This window comes from Gigantopelta aegis, chromosome 6 (assembly GCF_016097555.1).
Source record: "Gigantopelta aegis isolate Gae_Host chromosome 6, Gae_host_genome, whole genome shotgun sequence".
Lineage (NCBI taxonomy): Eukaryota > Metazoa > Mollusca > Gastropoda > Neomphalida > Peltospiridae > Gigantopelta > Gigantopelta aegis.
The window spans coordinates 463,657-481,760 of NC_054704.1; the positions used below are offsets into that span (position 1 = coordinate 463,657).

At 37.1% G+C, this 18,104-nt stretch overlaps 1 protein-coding gene across 1 annotated transcript in view; it reads left to right on the top strand.

The window, feature by feature from the left end:
- Positions 1–18,104, top strand: part of LOC121376381 (HEAT repeat-containing protein 1-like) — a 74,425-nt gene that overhangs the window by 35,281 nt on the left and 21,040 nt on the right. Inside the window, exons 9-17 of the mRNA XM_041504231.1 lie at positions 515–619; positions 770–989; positions 1,390–1,482; positions 2,202–2,287; positions 2,894–3,063; positions 4,968–5,104; positions 5,470–5,640; positions 12,556–12,721; positions 13,585–13,739. Of these exons, the coding sequence (XP_041360165.1) occupies positions 515–619; positions 770–989; positions 1,390–1,482; positions 2,202–2,287; positions 2,894–3,063; positions 4,968–5,104; positions 5,470–5,640; positions 12,556–12,721; positions 13,585–13,739 (1,303 nt within the window). The remainder of the gene's footprint in view (positions 1–514; positions 620–769; positions 990–1,389; positions 1,483–2,201; positions 2,288–2,893; positions 3,064–4,967; positions 5,105–5,469; positions 5,641–12,555; positions 12,722–13,584; positions 13,740–18,104) is intronic.

Below are 18,104 nucleotides of genomic sequence, written 5' to 3' on the forward strand. Positions count from 1 at the left end.
ATTGATATAACTGGCGCGCTGAATGTTTTGTGACGTATTACTAGCAAATTAAATATTACATTGTTCATGAATTTTATCTATTACATTGTCTTTAAAAGCATTTCAAACAAATCATTAAAATTATAGGTAACTTTTCACTCATTCTTTCTTATTTCTGTTTATTGTTTAAATAGAACTATATTCCTATGTGTAATAATTGGTGGTTCATCGGTCCGCATAGTAACACAGTTGACCTAGTTGTGTAAATTGAGAAATCCCCATCAATAGCTACCAGTGTTACACTTTTTTAACTATTATTTGGAAACAAAATTCCAATTAAGGGTATCGGGGTTTCCAGCAGAAAATACACTCGTGGAATACAGAAATCAGAAAACCACATATATGTAGTTTTGTCTATTTACATACCGTATCATTGCTATGTTACAAATATGTTTTGTTTTGTTCTTACTTAGGTATTAAGGAAGTATTTTTTATTGCTTTCATATATTATATATACTTTCTTTCTTTTTTTCAGTGAGGTACTGGAGCAGTATTTATCGTATTTCTTCAGCCATGACTCCGAGGACAATGACTCTTTAGTGCAGATTGTGAGAGGAGTCATCAAACAGCTAGAAGGGAGGTAAGTCTGTTAGAGCTAGAAGGGAGGTAAGTCAGTCACAGTGAGAAGGGAGGTAAGTGTCAGAGCTAGGAGGGAGGTAAGTCTATCAGTATATACAGACTGTACTCACTTAACTAAAACATACATTCATCAACATACTTTGTTCCACAGGTATTCTGACATTGTTGACACTGCTGTAGAAAACGTTCTCAAGTCGTGTCAGGAAAAGGAAAAGAAAGCTGCGATCATGTCGTTTCTCAATGTGTCGGCACTGTCGGAACAACATCAGCTGATTGCGACCAACGCGAAGAGCCTGGTTTTGTCCCTGAACCACCCACAGCCCTCGGTGAGACGAAGTGCAGTGCAGTTCATGATGAAAAACAGAGACAAGGTAACTTTATCTTACAGTTCATGATGAAAAACAGAGACACAGTAACTTTATCTTACAGTTCATGATGAAAAACAGAGAGACGGTAAATTTATTTTACAGTTCATGATGAAAAAGAGAGACATGGTAAATTTAACTTTGAGTTTAGAATAAAACTTAGATTAAGAATAAAATGATCTTATAGTTCTTGATAAAGACATTGTAAAATTATCTTACAGTTCATGTTAAAAAACGAAGACACAGTAAAATTATCTTACAATTCATAATGAAACAGAGACACAGTAAAATTATTATCTTTATGTCTACGTGTTGTAATGATGTGTGACTATGCTAAGTTTGTGTTGACATCATTATGTCTATGTGTTGTAATGATGTGCGACTGTATTACGGTTCTTTTCTTCAGCTGGAAGACAAAACTTTCCTGTCCAACTCTGTTCTTGCCCGTCTGCAGGATGACTATCTCAGTGTTGTGTCAGCCGTCATCCAAAACTGTCAGGTCTGTAGACTATTTACAAAAAGCAGATCTATGTAAATCGGTATAATGTACCAGGGGACTGTAATTGATTAAAAAGTGTCAGGTCTGTAGACTATTTACAACTAACAGATCTATGTAAATCAGTATAATGTACCAGGGGACTGTAATTGATTTAAAACTCTCAGATCTGTACAGACTATTAACATATTTTAAAGTGCACAGTTTCCATTTTATTTTTTGCTTGTTTGCTTTTAAATTAGCTTTTCTTTTCTTTTAAGATTGGTAAAGCATAAAGTTAAAATATATACACACCATTTAACTAGTAATGAATTGTATTGTCATTAAGTGTGTAGCCTGTCAACACATTTCTGACGATCCAATTCAGTAAAATGTGCTGAGTATGTTGTTGAGTAAAACATTTCTTTTTTTAGGGAAGTGCAGCCATTATTTATTTTTAACTTATAATTGAAGTGTATGCCTGGCTTAAATTTAAGTATTATTCATTTATTTTTGCATAGTCCAGTATTTAAGTTTACCACAATACTGTCTATAAGAATTTTTTATTGTTCAATGTATTATATAAAAAGGGTAGAAATATTAATTAAAGTAGAATGTATTACATCTAGAGTTTACAGTATTTAATACCATATTTTAGAATCTGTGGAAAATAGTTGTTGAAAGTATGAATTAAGCTGTATGTATTATATCTGATGTTTGATGTATGTAATACTGTGTTTTAGAATTTGTGGGAAATAGTAGAAGACAAGTCTGAACTTGAAGATTGTTTAATGAAACTACTCAGGAGATGTGACGGAAAAGAAAAATGGTAATTATTTAACTACAATCATCGTAATCTTTGTTGGCTGTGAGTTGGACACGCATCAAGGATTCTAGATTATTTTTCTTAAACAGAATATCTTCCACATTTTTTTTTCTCACCACTTTTTCATTTGTCTTAGTTAAACATGTAATCTTTTTTAATAAACAGGTGTAATTTTTAAGATATGTATATTAGTTATATCATAAACACTTTTGCATGTATTATTACTTTAGTAAGATATAAAACATTTTTACCATATGATGTATTAGTGAAGTATATAATAAACATTTTGTAATGAATATTTTGCCACATATTAGTGTAATATATTTAATATAAAAGACACATTTCAACATTTTTGTTATCATTTAAGAAGAGAAAGAATATAGTCCATCTCTCTTTAAGATATACTAGTAAGAGCAAACAAAAGAACTTTGATGCCCAGGAACGTAGTAGTAGTAATAATACTATGGGAAATGTTTATGCCGGGTACTTTGTAAAATGTCATGGAATTTCACATGCTCAGATGGGTACCGATGGTGCTAGAGTGATCACAAGAATTAAAATTACAGCTGAAAGGCAGAAATATTTTTCACTGATTGGTTGTTGTTTCAGGCGAGACGTTGCTACGACAGCAGTCACAGTTTTGTGCTCAAAGACGAATGTCTTACTTCCAATCATCTTCAGTTACCTCCCCTTGATGTCTGGGTCGGAAAGCGAGCTTGAAGTCAGCAGGTCCATACTGAAACATTCGAAGAATCCCATAATACAACGCATCAGCAATGGTAACTGAAATATTACAAGAATCCCATAATACAATGTATCAGCAACAGTAACTGAAATATTACAAGAATATCATTATACAACACATCAGCAACGGTAACTGAAATATTACAAGAATCCCATAATACAACGCATCAGCAACGGTAACTGAAATATTACAAGAATACTATTACACAACACATCAGCAACGGTAACTGAAATATTACAAGAATATCATTATACAACACAGCAGCTAAGGTAACTGAAATATTACAAGAATACCATTATACAACACATCAGCAACGGTAACTGAAATATTACAAGAATCCCATAATACAACACATCAGCAACGGTAACTGAAATATTACAAGAATCCCATTATACAACGCATCAGCAACGGTAACTGAACTATTACAAGAATACATTATACAACACATCAGCAACGGTAACTGAACTATTACAAGAATCCCATTATACAACACATCAGCAACAGTAACTGAAATATTACAAGAATCCCATAATACAACGCATCGGCAACGGTAACCAAAATATTACAAGAATCCCATTATACAACACAGCAACGGTAACTGAAATATTACAAGAATCCCATTATACAACACATTAGCAACGGCAACTGAAATATTACAAGAATCCCATTATACAACGCATCAGCAACGGTAACTGAACTATTACAAGAATCCCATTATACAACGCATCAGCAACGGTAACTGAAATATTACAAGAATCCCATTATACAACACATCAGCAACGGTAACTGAACTATTACAAGAATACATTATACAACACATCAGCAACGGTAACTGAACTATTACAAGAATCCCATTATACAACACATCAGCAACGGTAACTGAACTATTACAAGAATCCCATTATACAACGCATCAGCAACGGTAACTGAAATATTACAAGAATCCCATAATACAACACATCAGCAACGGTAACCGAAATATTACAAGAATCCCATTATACAACACATCAGCAATGGTAACCGAAATATTACAAGAATCCCATTATACAACACATCAGCAACGGTAACTGTACTATTACAAGAATCCCATTATACAACGCATCAGCAACGGTAACTGAAATATTACAAGAATCCCATAATACAACGCATCAGCAACGGTAACTGAAATATTACAAGAATCCCATTATACAACACATCAGCAACGGTAACTGTACTATTACAAGAATCCCATTATACAACAGCAATGGTAACTGAAATATTACAAGAATACTATTATACAACACAGCAGCTAAGGTAACTGAAATATTACAAGAATCCCATTATACAACACCACAGCAACGGTATCTGAAGTATTACAAGAATCGCATAATACAACACATCAGCAACGGTAACTGAAATATTACAAGAATACTATTATACAACACAGCAGCTAAGGTAACTGAAATATTACAAGAATACCAGTATACAACACAGCAGCCAAGGTAACTGAAATATTACAAGAATACCATTATACAACACATCAGCAAAGGTAACTGAAATATTACAAGAATCCCATTATACAACACATCAGCAACGGTAACTGAAATATTACAAGAATCCCATTATACAACACATCAGCAATGGTAACTGAACTATTACAAGAATCCCATTATACAACACATCAGCCAAGGTAAGTGAAATATTACAAGAATACCATTATACAACACATCAGCCAAGGTAACTGAAATATTACAAGAATGCCATTATACAACGCATCAGCCAAGGTAACTGAAATATTACAAGAATACATTTATTATAGCAAATCAGTCAAGGCGCATTCTCTGTTCCCGTTCATTGCTAGTTGCTTTTTGTAGCAATGTATTTAGAATGTATACAAAAATGGAATACTATGTATTTAAGTTTTTAATGTAATTAGTTTATTGTCAAATTGTTTTGCAGCTTGCTTAAGACATCTGCCCAAAACCTCACAAGGAGTTCAGATGGACAGTGAAAATGTTGTATCGTTTAACTTGTATGTCTCACAGATGGTGGCCAAGTGCCTTCTGGATAGTGAAGAAAACAAAATACAGCACGTGGTAAGTGTGTAGAGAATAAGTGACTAACGACGTATGAGTTTATTTTCAGTCTTGTACTGTCGGGTTAAGCAAATTGACTGTGTAAGAGGTGTGACATGATTCTTTGTAAGTTGACAGTTAGCACTAAATGATTACCCAGGGTAAAATAAACCTTGTTTTGTTTAACGACTGTCAAGCATTTGATTATCCTGATACATAGTCTTTAGAGAAAACCAGCTACTTTTTGCAAGGGATCTGTTATGTGCACTTTCCCCATAAACAGACCTGCACACACCAGTCCTATGACCCAAATATCTCCAACACCTGATTTACCAAATGAACTAGATCTTTGGTTTGTCATTAAACGGGTTTCCTCTCTTTTGCAGGTGGACCAACTTTGTGAATTGCAGACAGCAGTTGGCTGCACACGGGAACTAGTTCTACTTGAGTTTCTGTTGCTGACCGCTTATCACATGATAGACAAGACATCGGACAAGGAGCAGGCGGTAGAGACCTGTTCAGTCCAGGCCAGACTACTGCAGGTCATACACGACAAGGTACAGAGTTACATGTATAGGTTCAGTCCAGGCCAGACTACTGCAGGTCATACACGACAAGGTACAGAGTTACATGTATAGGTTCAGTTCAGGCCAGACTACTGCAGGTCATACACGACAAGATACAGTTGCATGTATAGGTTCAGTCCAGGCCAGACTACTGCAGGTCATACACGACAAGGTACAGTTACATGTATAGGTTCAGTCCAGGCCAGACTACTGCAGGTCATACACGACAAGGTACAGAGTTACATGTATAGGTTCAGTCCAGGCCAGACTACTGCAGGTCATACACGACAAGGTACAGTTACATGTATAGGTTCAGTCCAGGCCAGACTACTGCAGGTCATACACGACAAGGTACAGTTACATGTATAGGTTCAGTCCAGGCCAGACTACTGCAGGTCATACACGACAAGGTAGTTTCATGTATAGACTGAATAGTGCAAGAATTGACCAGCTTTGTTGTTATAGAAACCACTGTTAAAAACACCAACATAAATAAAATTGTACTACACCAATATAGAACTGTTTAATATTAAAGATATTTTAATCCAGCCAAACTCTACAATTCAGTGATGGCAAGATGAACAGACATGAACCAATGTTTACTGCCATGAAGATACGCATATTTCTCCAATATTCTAAATTTTTACTGCCATGAAGATACGCATATTTCTCCAATATTCTCAGTGTTTACTGCCATGAAGATACGCATATTTCTCCAATATTCTCAATTTTTACTGCCATGAAGATATGCATGTTTCTCCAATATTCTCAATTTTACTGCCCTGAAGATAAGCATATTTCTCCAGTATTCTCAATTTTTACTGCCATGAAGATACGCATATTTCTCCAATATTCTCAATTTTTACTGCCATGAAGATACACATATTTCTCCAGTATTCTCAATTATTAAAAGTTAGATCTTTTAAAGACTGGGTGGGGTCCACTTTGTCCGATATTCACCCACAAGAGATGGGTGTACCTCAGGGTAGTATCCTGTCTGTAACTTTATTTTCTGTGAAAATTAACAGTATCACCCAGTGTTTAACACCTGGTGTGGATTGCTCGTTGTATGTTGATGATTTTCAGATTTGCTATAGATCGTCCAATATGAGTATCATTGAACGTAAGTTGCAGCTTTGTTTGAATAAACTTCATCAATGGGCAACTGACAGTGGCTTTAAATTCTCAAAAGGCAAAAATGGTTGGTATGCTCATCTGCCAGAAAAGAGGTCTCCACTTAGATCCACAGTTGTTTTTGGACACAAATCCAATTCCAGTTGTGGAAGAGACTAAATTCCTGGGGGTTATATTTGACAGGAAGCTATCCTTTGTGTCTCATCAATATTTTAAAAGTTATTGGTAATACGAAATGGGTGCAGACTGAAAGGTTATGCTCCGTCTGTATAGATCTCTTGTGAGGTCCAAGCTTGATTATGGATGCATTGTGTATGAGTCGGCACGCAAGTCTTACTTGCAGATGCTAGATCCTATACACAATCAGGGACTTAGGCTTTGTCTTGGTGCATTTAGAACATCTCCTGTGGAGAGCTTGTATATTGATGCACACGAACCTTGTTTGGGAGCTAGACATGAAAAGCTTTCTCTGCAGTATGCTACCAAGATTAAATCTTTACCAAAACATCCTATACATAATGTGGTGTTTGATAACAAGTATACGAAGTTGTTTGATGCAAGGCTGAATGCTATTCGTACATTTGGTCTTTGCATTAAGCGTTTTTTGTCGATTTGGAAACTCCTTCATATTTTGTTTTACCACCTTGGTGTATAACACCACCTAACATTGTGTTTGATCTTGCGCATCTGAAGAAAGATCGCACAGATGCTGTTGTCTATAAACAATTGTTGATGGAAATTCAAGACAAGTACCGTAATTACATTCCTGTTTATACAGACGGATCACGGGATGGGAATTCTGTGGCTTGTGCTACAGTATTTCCATCAGACACAATACTTTCCATGAGACAGCCTGACTCAGTGCTGAAGTTTGGGCAGTCATTAAAGCCTTAGAAGAAATCAAGGATTCTATTGTATCCAAATTTATTATTTTTACCGACTCACTTTTGTGTCTCCAAGCTTTACGAAACATGAAGCTGGATCATCCCTTAATTGGGATGGTCATACGAAAATGTGTCTTTTTATCCATAGCCAATAAAGATATTGTATTTTGTTGGGTGCCCAGTCATGTTGGTATCAGGGGTAATGAAAAGGCAGATTCTGCTACCAAGTCTGCTTTGGATTTGCCTCATGCCAGGGTTGGTGTACCTTACTTTGATTTTAAACATAGTATCAACCAATTTATCTTTTCGACATGGCAACATGATTAGGACGGTGCGGTTGCGAACAAGCTTCATGCTATCAAGCCAGCCTTGGGAGAGTGGCAGTCCTCCTATAGGCAGTGCAGGAAGGATGAAATAGTCTTGTCATGGTCGCATCAGTCATACTTACTTGACCCATTCATTTATCTTGAAGCAAGATCCTCCACCTCAGTGTGAGCACTGTCAGTGTACTCTGATGGTACGCCACATTTTGGTGGAGTGCACTCATCTCAAAGAAATAAGAAATATATGTTTGGACAACGAAATGTGATGGAATCCTTTCGATTCCATCCAGAACTTGTATTCCAATTTTTACGTGATACTGACTTTTATTCTAACTTTTAATTTTATCTATCTGTGATATTTGTATTTTACACAGTTCTTTACACTGTGTTTTTATTTAACTCTTGAATTTTTATCTTGATGATGTTCATCACTTACTGTTTGCATTTACCAAAGTTTGACACCCAATAGCTGATGTATTTCTTGTGCTGGGGTGTCATTAAACATTCATTCATTCGTTCTCCAATATATTCACTTCATGTTTTTGATATTTCAATATTTTCAGATTACACAAATGCTAAATTAGTGAGATTTAGAGTAAAATTGTTTATTCCATATAAAACGTGCACAAAGATTTAGGGGAGCTATCCCTCTCACTCCCCATCACTCCCCTCAGACTAGTTCAGGGAGTCATTTTTAGTTTCCTTTAGCTTGTGATTTTTTTTGTGTGCCAAACATCCGAGTATGGGGAGCAATTAGTCCCTCCCTCCCCTCAATGTTTTTCACAATCTTCAAGGTTATGGACATAGCCAGCATCGTTCAATTTGAAATTTAAAAAAAAACTGTGATGAAGATACTTTCATAAAATTATCTGCTAGATCAAGTTTTTGTGGAATATGATGTAATCTAACAATGTCATGACACACATTAAGGTATAACACACTCATCATGACACACACTAAGGTATAATGCACTCATCATGACACACATTAAGGTATAACGCACTCATCATGACACACATTAAGGTATAATGCACTCATCATGACATACACTAAGGTATAACGCACTCATCATGACACACATTAAGGTATAACGCACTCAGCATGACACACACTAAGGTATAACACTCATCATGACACACATTAAGATATAACGCACTCATCATGACACACACTAAGGTATAACACACTCATCATGACACACACTAAGGTATAAAGCACTCATCATGACACACACTAAGGTATAACACACTCATGACACACACTAAGGTATAACACACTCATCATGACACACACTAAGGTATAACGCACTCATCCTGACACACACTAAGGTATAACACACTCATCATGACACACTAAGGTATAACGCACTCATCCTGACATACACTAAGGTATAACACACTCATCATGACACACACTAAGGTATAACGCACTCATCATGACACACATTAAGGTATAACACACTCATCATGACGCACATTAAGGTATAATGCACTCATCATGACACACATTAAGGTATAACACTCTCATCATGACACACACTAAGGTATAGTGCACTCATCATGACACACATTAAGGTATAACACACTCATCATGACACACATTAAGGTATAATGCACTCATCATGACACACATTAAGGTATAACACTCTCATCATGACACACACTAAGGTATAGTGCACTCATCATGACACACATTAAGGTATAACACACTCATCATGACACACATTAAGGTATAATGCACTCATCATGACATACACTAAGGTATAATGCACTCATCATGACACACACTAAGGTATAACACACTCAGCATGACACACACTAAGGTATAACACTCAGCATGACACACATTAAGGTATAATGCACTCATCATGACACACACTAAGGTATAACGCACTCAGCATGACACACACTAAGGTATAACGCACTCAGCATGACACATACTAAGGTATAACACTCAGCATGACACACACTAAGGTATAACACACTCATCATGACACACACTAAGGTATAACGCACTCATCCTGACACACACTAAGGTATAACACACTCATCATGACACACACTAAGGTATAACGCACTCATCCTGACATACACTAAGGTATAACACACTCATCATGACACACACTAAGGTATAACGCACACTAAGGTATAACACACTCATCATGACACACACTAAGATATAACGCACTCATCATGACACACATTAAGGTATAACACACTCATCATGACACACATTAAGGTATAATGCACTCATCATGACACACATTAAGGTATAACACTCTCATCATGACACACACTAAGGTATAGTGCACTCATCATGACACACATTAAGGTATAACACACTCATCATGAAACACATTAAGGTATAATGTACTCATCATGACACACACTAAGGTATAATGCACTCATCATGACACACACTAAGGTATAATGCACTCATCATGACACACACTAAGGTATAACACACTCATCATGACACGCACTAAGGTATGATACACACTAAGGTATAACGCACTCATCATGACACACACTAAGGTATAACGCACTCATCATGACACGCACTAAGGTATAACGCACTCATCATGACACGCACTAAGGTATAACGCACTCATCATGACACGCACTAAGGTATAACGCACTCATCATGACACGCACTAAGGTATAACGCACTCATCATGACACGCACTAAGGTATAACGCACTCATCATGACACGCACTAAGGTATAACGCACTCATCGTGACACGCACTAAGGTATAACGCACTCATCATGACACGCACTAAGGTATAACGCACTCATCATGACACACACTAAGGTATAACGCACTCATCATGACACACACTAAGGTATAACGCACTCATCATGACACGCACTAAGGTATAACGCACTCATCCTGACACACACTAAGGTATAACGCACTCATCATGACACGCACTAAGGTATAACGCACTCATCCTGACATCAGATTAATTATGTCACATACTTAGGAGACTTCCGCACCTCTTGAAGAGTATTCTAAAAACAAGCAAAATGGCAGACACAGTGGACATCGTTACAGTTTCGTTTGTGGAATCTCTGTCATTGTAATTAGGCCGTGGGCTACATAGGGTCCACATGCACCCCTCCCCCCCTACAACTCAACCACATTATGTTCTTTAGGAACCCTAGTATCTCCAGAATATAGTACAAACAGGTAACAGTGAAAATTGGGATCCACTACTCATTTGCTACCAATATTGGAGGGTCCCCTAGAAAATGATAAAATTCCATTGACGTTACGCCATAGTTAATGCTCTCTATATTTTATTCATCAAAATGTCTACAAGTAAGTCAGTAACATGTATTATAGATCACATTGAAGCTTATGATCTCTTGGTTAATATGGCATGCATTAATATAAGATATATACTTAAAAACCATGACTAAATCATCATTAAGTGACCACACCTCGTTTTCCTTTTTGACGTCCCTGAAAATACCCCAATTTCAATGCTATTTTCTTTTTTACAAAAACAGACTGAGTGGGAGTTATTTGTTTGCTATATATTTGGATTCTACACTATCCTAGCTTTAATTTGACACCAATATCAGCATACTGACTTTAAAACTTATCAAGTTATGTTTTTAACATGATGGAGGTTTGTTCAATGTTAGCATCATAATCATAGATGTACAGTACACTTATGTATTCACGAATATGAATTGTAGTATTTGTTCGACAGTGATTCATATTCTTTAATGCATAACTGCCACACAGTTTAAAGTATCACTATTTTAATAATATCCATGTTTAGTCGTATTCACTATCGGTATCATCCACATTACCGCCAAACTCTTCGGTATGTAAAATGTCAACATCAGAATCAGAATCACTGTCACTGGTGTCAGCTGTGTCTTGGGCTATATCAGCTGTGGAAGTGCCTCTCCTTCATACCAAAAAGGTTCCAAGCTGTTTTCTTTCCGTTCCCAGCCATGTTGTCTGTTTGCTTGGGGGATGATGGGTTCAGCAATGTCGGCCGTCTTCCGAATGTGCTGAGTAAGAGTTCTCCAAAATCGTGGTAGACATATTTTCATTGTTTGAAGGGGTCAATCTATCCTCTTTGGCACAAAGCTCATTAATGCGTATGAGCCTAAGATGATCTACTTTTGATGCCTTTGATGCTCTACCATACATGGCACACACAAATTCCTCAAGGTGCACGGCCTAAATGGGTTTTTTCACAGTTTGTGTTTGGACAAAATATTTGGGAAATCTGATGTTAATTAAAGGTAGGAGAGTAATTTATCATAGTTGTTAACAATTTGGTTCAGACTTTGGATTATTTCATATATTTTTGTCGAATACAATTTTTACGTCAACTTGTTTCAATCATTTTTGCTCATTGCTGTACAATTAATAAAATTATGATATTAATACATTTAATGTATGTATTTTATTACACTTTCTTTAATCTCATTAACCGTTTACCTTTTTCTTCTTTGAATTTCATCATTACCACACATTTACTATTTCCCTCTATTTGACTAAACTATGGTTGTGAGTTGTGTATTCTTGGTCTGGCTGCAGGACTTTGTGTTGAAGACTCGCTCAAAGACGGGACTGTCGCTAGATGAAGTGGAGTCGTTGATGATTTCACACGTACAGAGAAACAAGCCACAGATTCCCTCTTCGTGTTTTCTGTTCTTTGTTGAACATGTTGTCCTCTCCACCAGCGTACCACGGAAACTGCAGAGTAAGTGACGACGCGCACATTTCCGGGGTAAATAGTCAGATTCACATAGAGTAAGTGATGACGCGCATATTTCCAGGGGTAAATAATCAGATTCACATAGAGTAAGTGATGACATGCACATTTCCAGGGTAAATAGCCAGATTCACACGAGGAATTGGTTTTTCAGTTGTCTACCACATTTACAAGTTTGTCTTTCTGTTGTACATACTGCGTTACTGTTATTTGGGTCTGATTAAACTGTTTCATGTTTTTTATAATCACGAATAGTTGCAGGGAACATTTTGTTTTCAAAATTTTGATTAGCGACATTTCTAGTCAGTTAAAAATTTATCAGCAACTACTGTTTAATGTGTTAAAATTGTGTAGTGATTATTAAACCTGCATAGTGAATTATAAAGGGATGCTGAACACAATGTTGTTTAAATACAGCTGTGCAATATAGTCACCATGTATATTGTATGTGTATATAGCACAGGGCCTCATAAGGTGTCAAACTTGTGACCAATTCTTTTGTTCTTTGTAGAATAAAATGTGTTCAATCATTCCCAATGTTTCCTGCACTGAGTCTTTCAGTTGTTGTAATGATGTTACAGACAAGACATTCTGTTAAGTTGATGTTGTAAGCTAGGTATGCTTCTCCGTTCAGTAGCAGCTAATCTGATGAAACATGACAAGTATTAATAAGATTGTTGAACTTGGAAACTTCGTGTATAGAACTGTCTGTTCTTTATCGAAGGCTTTCTCTTAATGGTAGAAGTGGTTATCTGGCAGTATGATGGTAGTAAAGTATTTTATGTTATTTACAGAAGACGTTTTCTGGCAGTACGGTGGGAGTAAAGTAAAGTATTTTATGTTATTTACAGAAGACGTTTTCTGGCAGTACGGTGGGAGTGATCAAGTAGCTGATGTGTGGCTGAAGGTGGTTGTCTCTATGTTTGGTCTAGTTGTCACCATGGCGATGAATGAGTCATCAAATTGTTGTCCCCAAGCGAGGGAACTGATTGGTGTCATCATGAAGGTGAGCAGATATTATGATCTTTGTACTGGGAAGCATGTTAATACTGAACTTAAAGCTATGTTAAACTAGCCTGTTTCTCATTACATATTACACTCGATCTAATCAAAGCTATCTGAACACTTCTGTCTAACCTCGGCTCTCTTAAAGCTATGTTAAACTAGCCTGTTTCACATTACATATTACACTCGACCTAATCAAAGCTATCTGAACACTTCTGTCTAACCTCGGCTCTCTTAAAGCTATGTTAAACTAGCCTGTTTCTCATTACATATTACACTCGACCTAATCAAAGATATCTGAACACTTCTGTCTAACCTCGGCTCTCTTAAAGCTATGTTAAACTAGCCTGTTTCTCATTACATATTACACTCGACCTAATCAAAGATATCTGAACACTTCTGTGTAACCTCGGCTCTCTTAAAGCTATGTTAAACTAGCCTGTTTCTCATTACATATTACACTCGACCTAATCAAAGCTATCTGAACACTTCTGTGTAACCTCGGCTCTCTTAAAGCTATGTTAAACTAGCCTGTTTCTCATTACATATTACACCCGACCTAATCAAAGCTATCTGAACACTTCTGTCTAACCTCGGCTCTCTTAAAGCTATGTTAAACTAGCCTGTTTCTCATTACATATTACACCCGATCTAATCAAAGCTATCTGAACACTTCTGTGTAACCTCGGCTCTCTTAAAGCTATGTTAAACTAGCCTGTTTCTCATTACATATTACACTCGACCTAATCAAAGCTATCTGAACACTTCTGTCTAACCTCGGCTCTCTTAAAGCTATGTTAAACTAGCCTGTTTCTCATTACATATTACACCCGACCTAATCAAAGCTATCTGAACACTTCTGTCTAACCTCGGCTCTCTTAAAGCTATGTTAAACTAGCCTGTTTCTCATTACATATTACACCCGACCTAATCAAAGCTATCTGAACACTTCTGTCTAACCTCGGCTCTCTTAAAGCTATGTTAAACTAGCCTGTTTCTCATTACATATTACACTCGACCTAATCAAAGCTATCTGAACACTTCTGTCTAACCTCGGCTCTCTTAAAGCTATGTTAAACTAGCCTGTTTCTCATTACATATTACACCCGACCTAATCAAAGCTATCTGAACACTTCTGTCTAACCTCGGCTCTCTTAAAGCTATGTTAAACTAGCCTGTTTCTCATTACATATTACACCCGACCTAATCAAAGCTATCTGAACACTTCTGTCTAACCTCGGCTCTCTTAAAGCTATGTTAAACTAGCCTGTTTCTCATTACATATTACACCCGACCTAATCAAAGCTATCTGAACACTTCTGTCTAACCTCGGCTCTCTTAAAGCTATGTTAAACTAGCCTGTTTCTCATTACATATTACACTCGACCTAATCAAAGCTATCTGAACACTTCTGTCTAACCTCGGTTCTCTTAAAGCTATGTTAAACTAGCCTGTTTCTCATTACAAATTACACCCGACCTAATCAAAGCTATTTGAACACTTCTGTCTAACCTCGGCTCTCTTAAAGCTATGTTAAACTAGCCTGTTTCTCATTACAAATTACACCCGACCTAATCAAAGCTATCTGAACACTTCTGTCTAACCTCGGCTCTCTTAAAGCTATGTTAAACTAGCCTGTTTCTCATTACATATTACACCCGATCTAATCAAAGCTATCTGAACACTTTTGTGTAACCTCGGCTCTCTTAAAGCTATGTTAAACTAGCCTGTTTCTCATTACATATTACACCCGACCTAATCAAAGCTATCTGAACACTTCTGTCTAACCTCGGCTCTCTTAAAGCTATGTTAAACTAGCCTGTTTCTCATTACATATTACACTCGACCTAATCAAAGCTATCTGAACACTTCTGTCTAACCTCGGCTCTCTTAAAGCTATGTTAAACTAGCCTGTTTCTCATTACATATTACACTCGACCTAATCAAAGCTATCTGAACACTTCTGTCTAACCTCGGCTCTCTTAAAGCTATGTTAAACTAGCCTGTTTCTCATTACATATTACACCCGACCTAATCAAAGCTATCTGAACACTTCTGTCTAAACTCGGCTCTCTTAAAGCTATGTTAAACTAGCCTGTTTCTCATTACATATTACACCCGACCTAATCAAAGCTATCTGAACACTTCTGTCTAACCTCGGCCGTCTTAAAGCTATGTTAAACTAGCCTGTTTCTCATTACATATTACACTCGACCTAATCAAAGCTATCTGAACACTTCTGTCTAACCTCGGTTCTCTTAAAGCTATGTTAAACTAGCCTGTTTCTCATTACAAATTACACCCGACCTAATCAAAGCTATTTGAACACTTCTGTCTAACCTCGGCTCTCTTAAAGCTATGTTAAACTAGCCTGTTTCTCATTACAAATTACACCCGACCTAATCAAAGCTATCTGAACACTTCTGTCTAACCTCGGCTCTCTTAAAGCTATGTTAAACTAGCCTGTTTCTCATTACATATTACACCCGATCTAATCAAAGCTATCTGAACACTTCTGTGTAACCTCGGCTCTCTTAAAGCTATGTTAAACTAGCCTGTTTCTCATTACATATTACACTCGACCTAATCAAAGCTATCTGAACACTTCTGTCTAACCTCGGCTCTCTTAAAGCTATGTTAAACTAGCCTGTTTCTCATTACATATTACACCCGACCTAATCAAAGCTATCTGAACACTTCTGTCTAACCTCGGCTCTCTTAAAGCTATGTTAAACTAGCCTGTTTCTCATTACATATTACACTCGACCTAATCAAAGCTATCTGAACACTTCTGTCTAACCTCGGCTCTCTTAAAGCTATGTTAAACTAGCCTGTTTCTCATTACATATTACACCCGACCTAATCAAAGCTATCTGAACACTTCTGTCTAAACTCGGCTCTCTTAAAGCTATGTTAAACTAGCCTGTTTCTCATTACATATTACACCCGACCTAATCAAAGCTATCTGAACACTTCTGTCTAACCTCGGCCGTCTTAAAGCTATGTTAAACTAGCCTGTTTCTCATTACATATTACACTCGACCTAATCAAAGCTATCTGAACACTTCTGTCTAACCTCGGTTCTCTTAAAGCTATGTTAAACTAGCCTGTTTCTCATTACAAATTACACCCGACCTAATCAAAGCTATTTGAACACTTTTGTCTAACCTCGGCTCTCTTAAAGCTATGTTAAACTAGCCTGTTTCTCATTACAAATTACACCCGACCTAATCAAAGCTATCTGAACACTTCTGTCTAACCTCGGCTCTCTTAAAGCTATGTTAAACTAGCCTGTTTCTCATTACATATTACACCCGATCTAATCAAAGCTATCTGAACACTTCTGTGTAACCTCGGCTCTCTTAAAGCTATGTTAAACTAGCCTGTTTCTCATTACATATTACACTCGACCTAATCAAAGCTATCTGAACACTTCTGTCTAACCTCGGCTCTCTTAAAGCTATGTTAAACTAGCCTGTTTCTCATTACATATTACACTCGACCTAATCAAAGCTATCTGAACACTTCTGTCTAACCTCGGCTCTCTTAAAGCTATGTTAAACTAGCCTGTTTCTCATTACATATTACACTCGACCTAATCAAAGCTATCTGAACACTTCTGTCTAACCTCGGCTCTCTTAAAGCTATGTTAAACTAGCCTGTTTCTCATTACATATTACACTCGAAATCAAAGCTATCTGAACACTTCTGTCTATCGGCTCTCTTAAAGCTATGTTAAACTAGCCTGTTTCTCATTACATATTACACTCGACCTAATCAAAGCTATCTGAACACTTCTGTCTAACCTCGGCTCTCTTAAAGCTATGTTAAACTAGCCTGTTTCTCACGTTTGCCAGCATTATCCATTCAAAAATTTGCAACAAACAAAAATCAATTTTTGTAAATCATTTTAAATATAAGTGATGTTTTTTTTTTTTCTGGGTTTTTTTCTTTTTTCTTTCTGAACTGCGCACCAGTGGCGGTCATTATCTCAGTGGTGGAGCATTCATCTGAGGTGCTGTCGGTCACAGGCTCAATAGCAGTTGGCAGCTTTGGGTTTTATTTCCCATCCCAACCAGTGCTCTATGCATGTAAGATCCCTTACAGCCTGATCGGTAGAAGTAGGTCATGTGGTGGCCAGCCTGATCGGTAGAAGTAGGTCATGTGGTGGCCAGCCTGATCGGTAGAAGTAGGTCATGTGGTGGCCAACCTGATCGGTAGAAGTAGGTCATGTGGTGGCCAGCCTGATCGGTAGAAGTAGGTCATGTGGTGGCCAGCCTGATCGGTAGAAGTAGGTCATGTGGTGGCCAGCCTGATCGGTAGAAGTAGGTCATGTGGTGGCCAGCCTGATCGGTAGAAGTAGGTC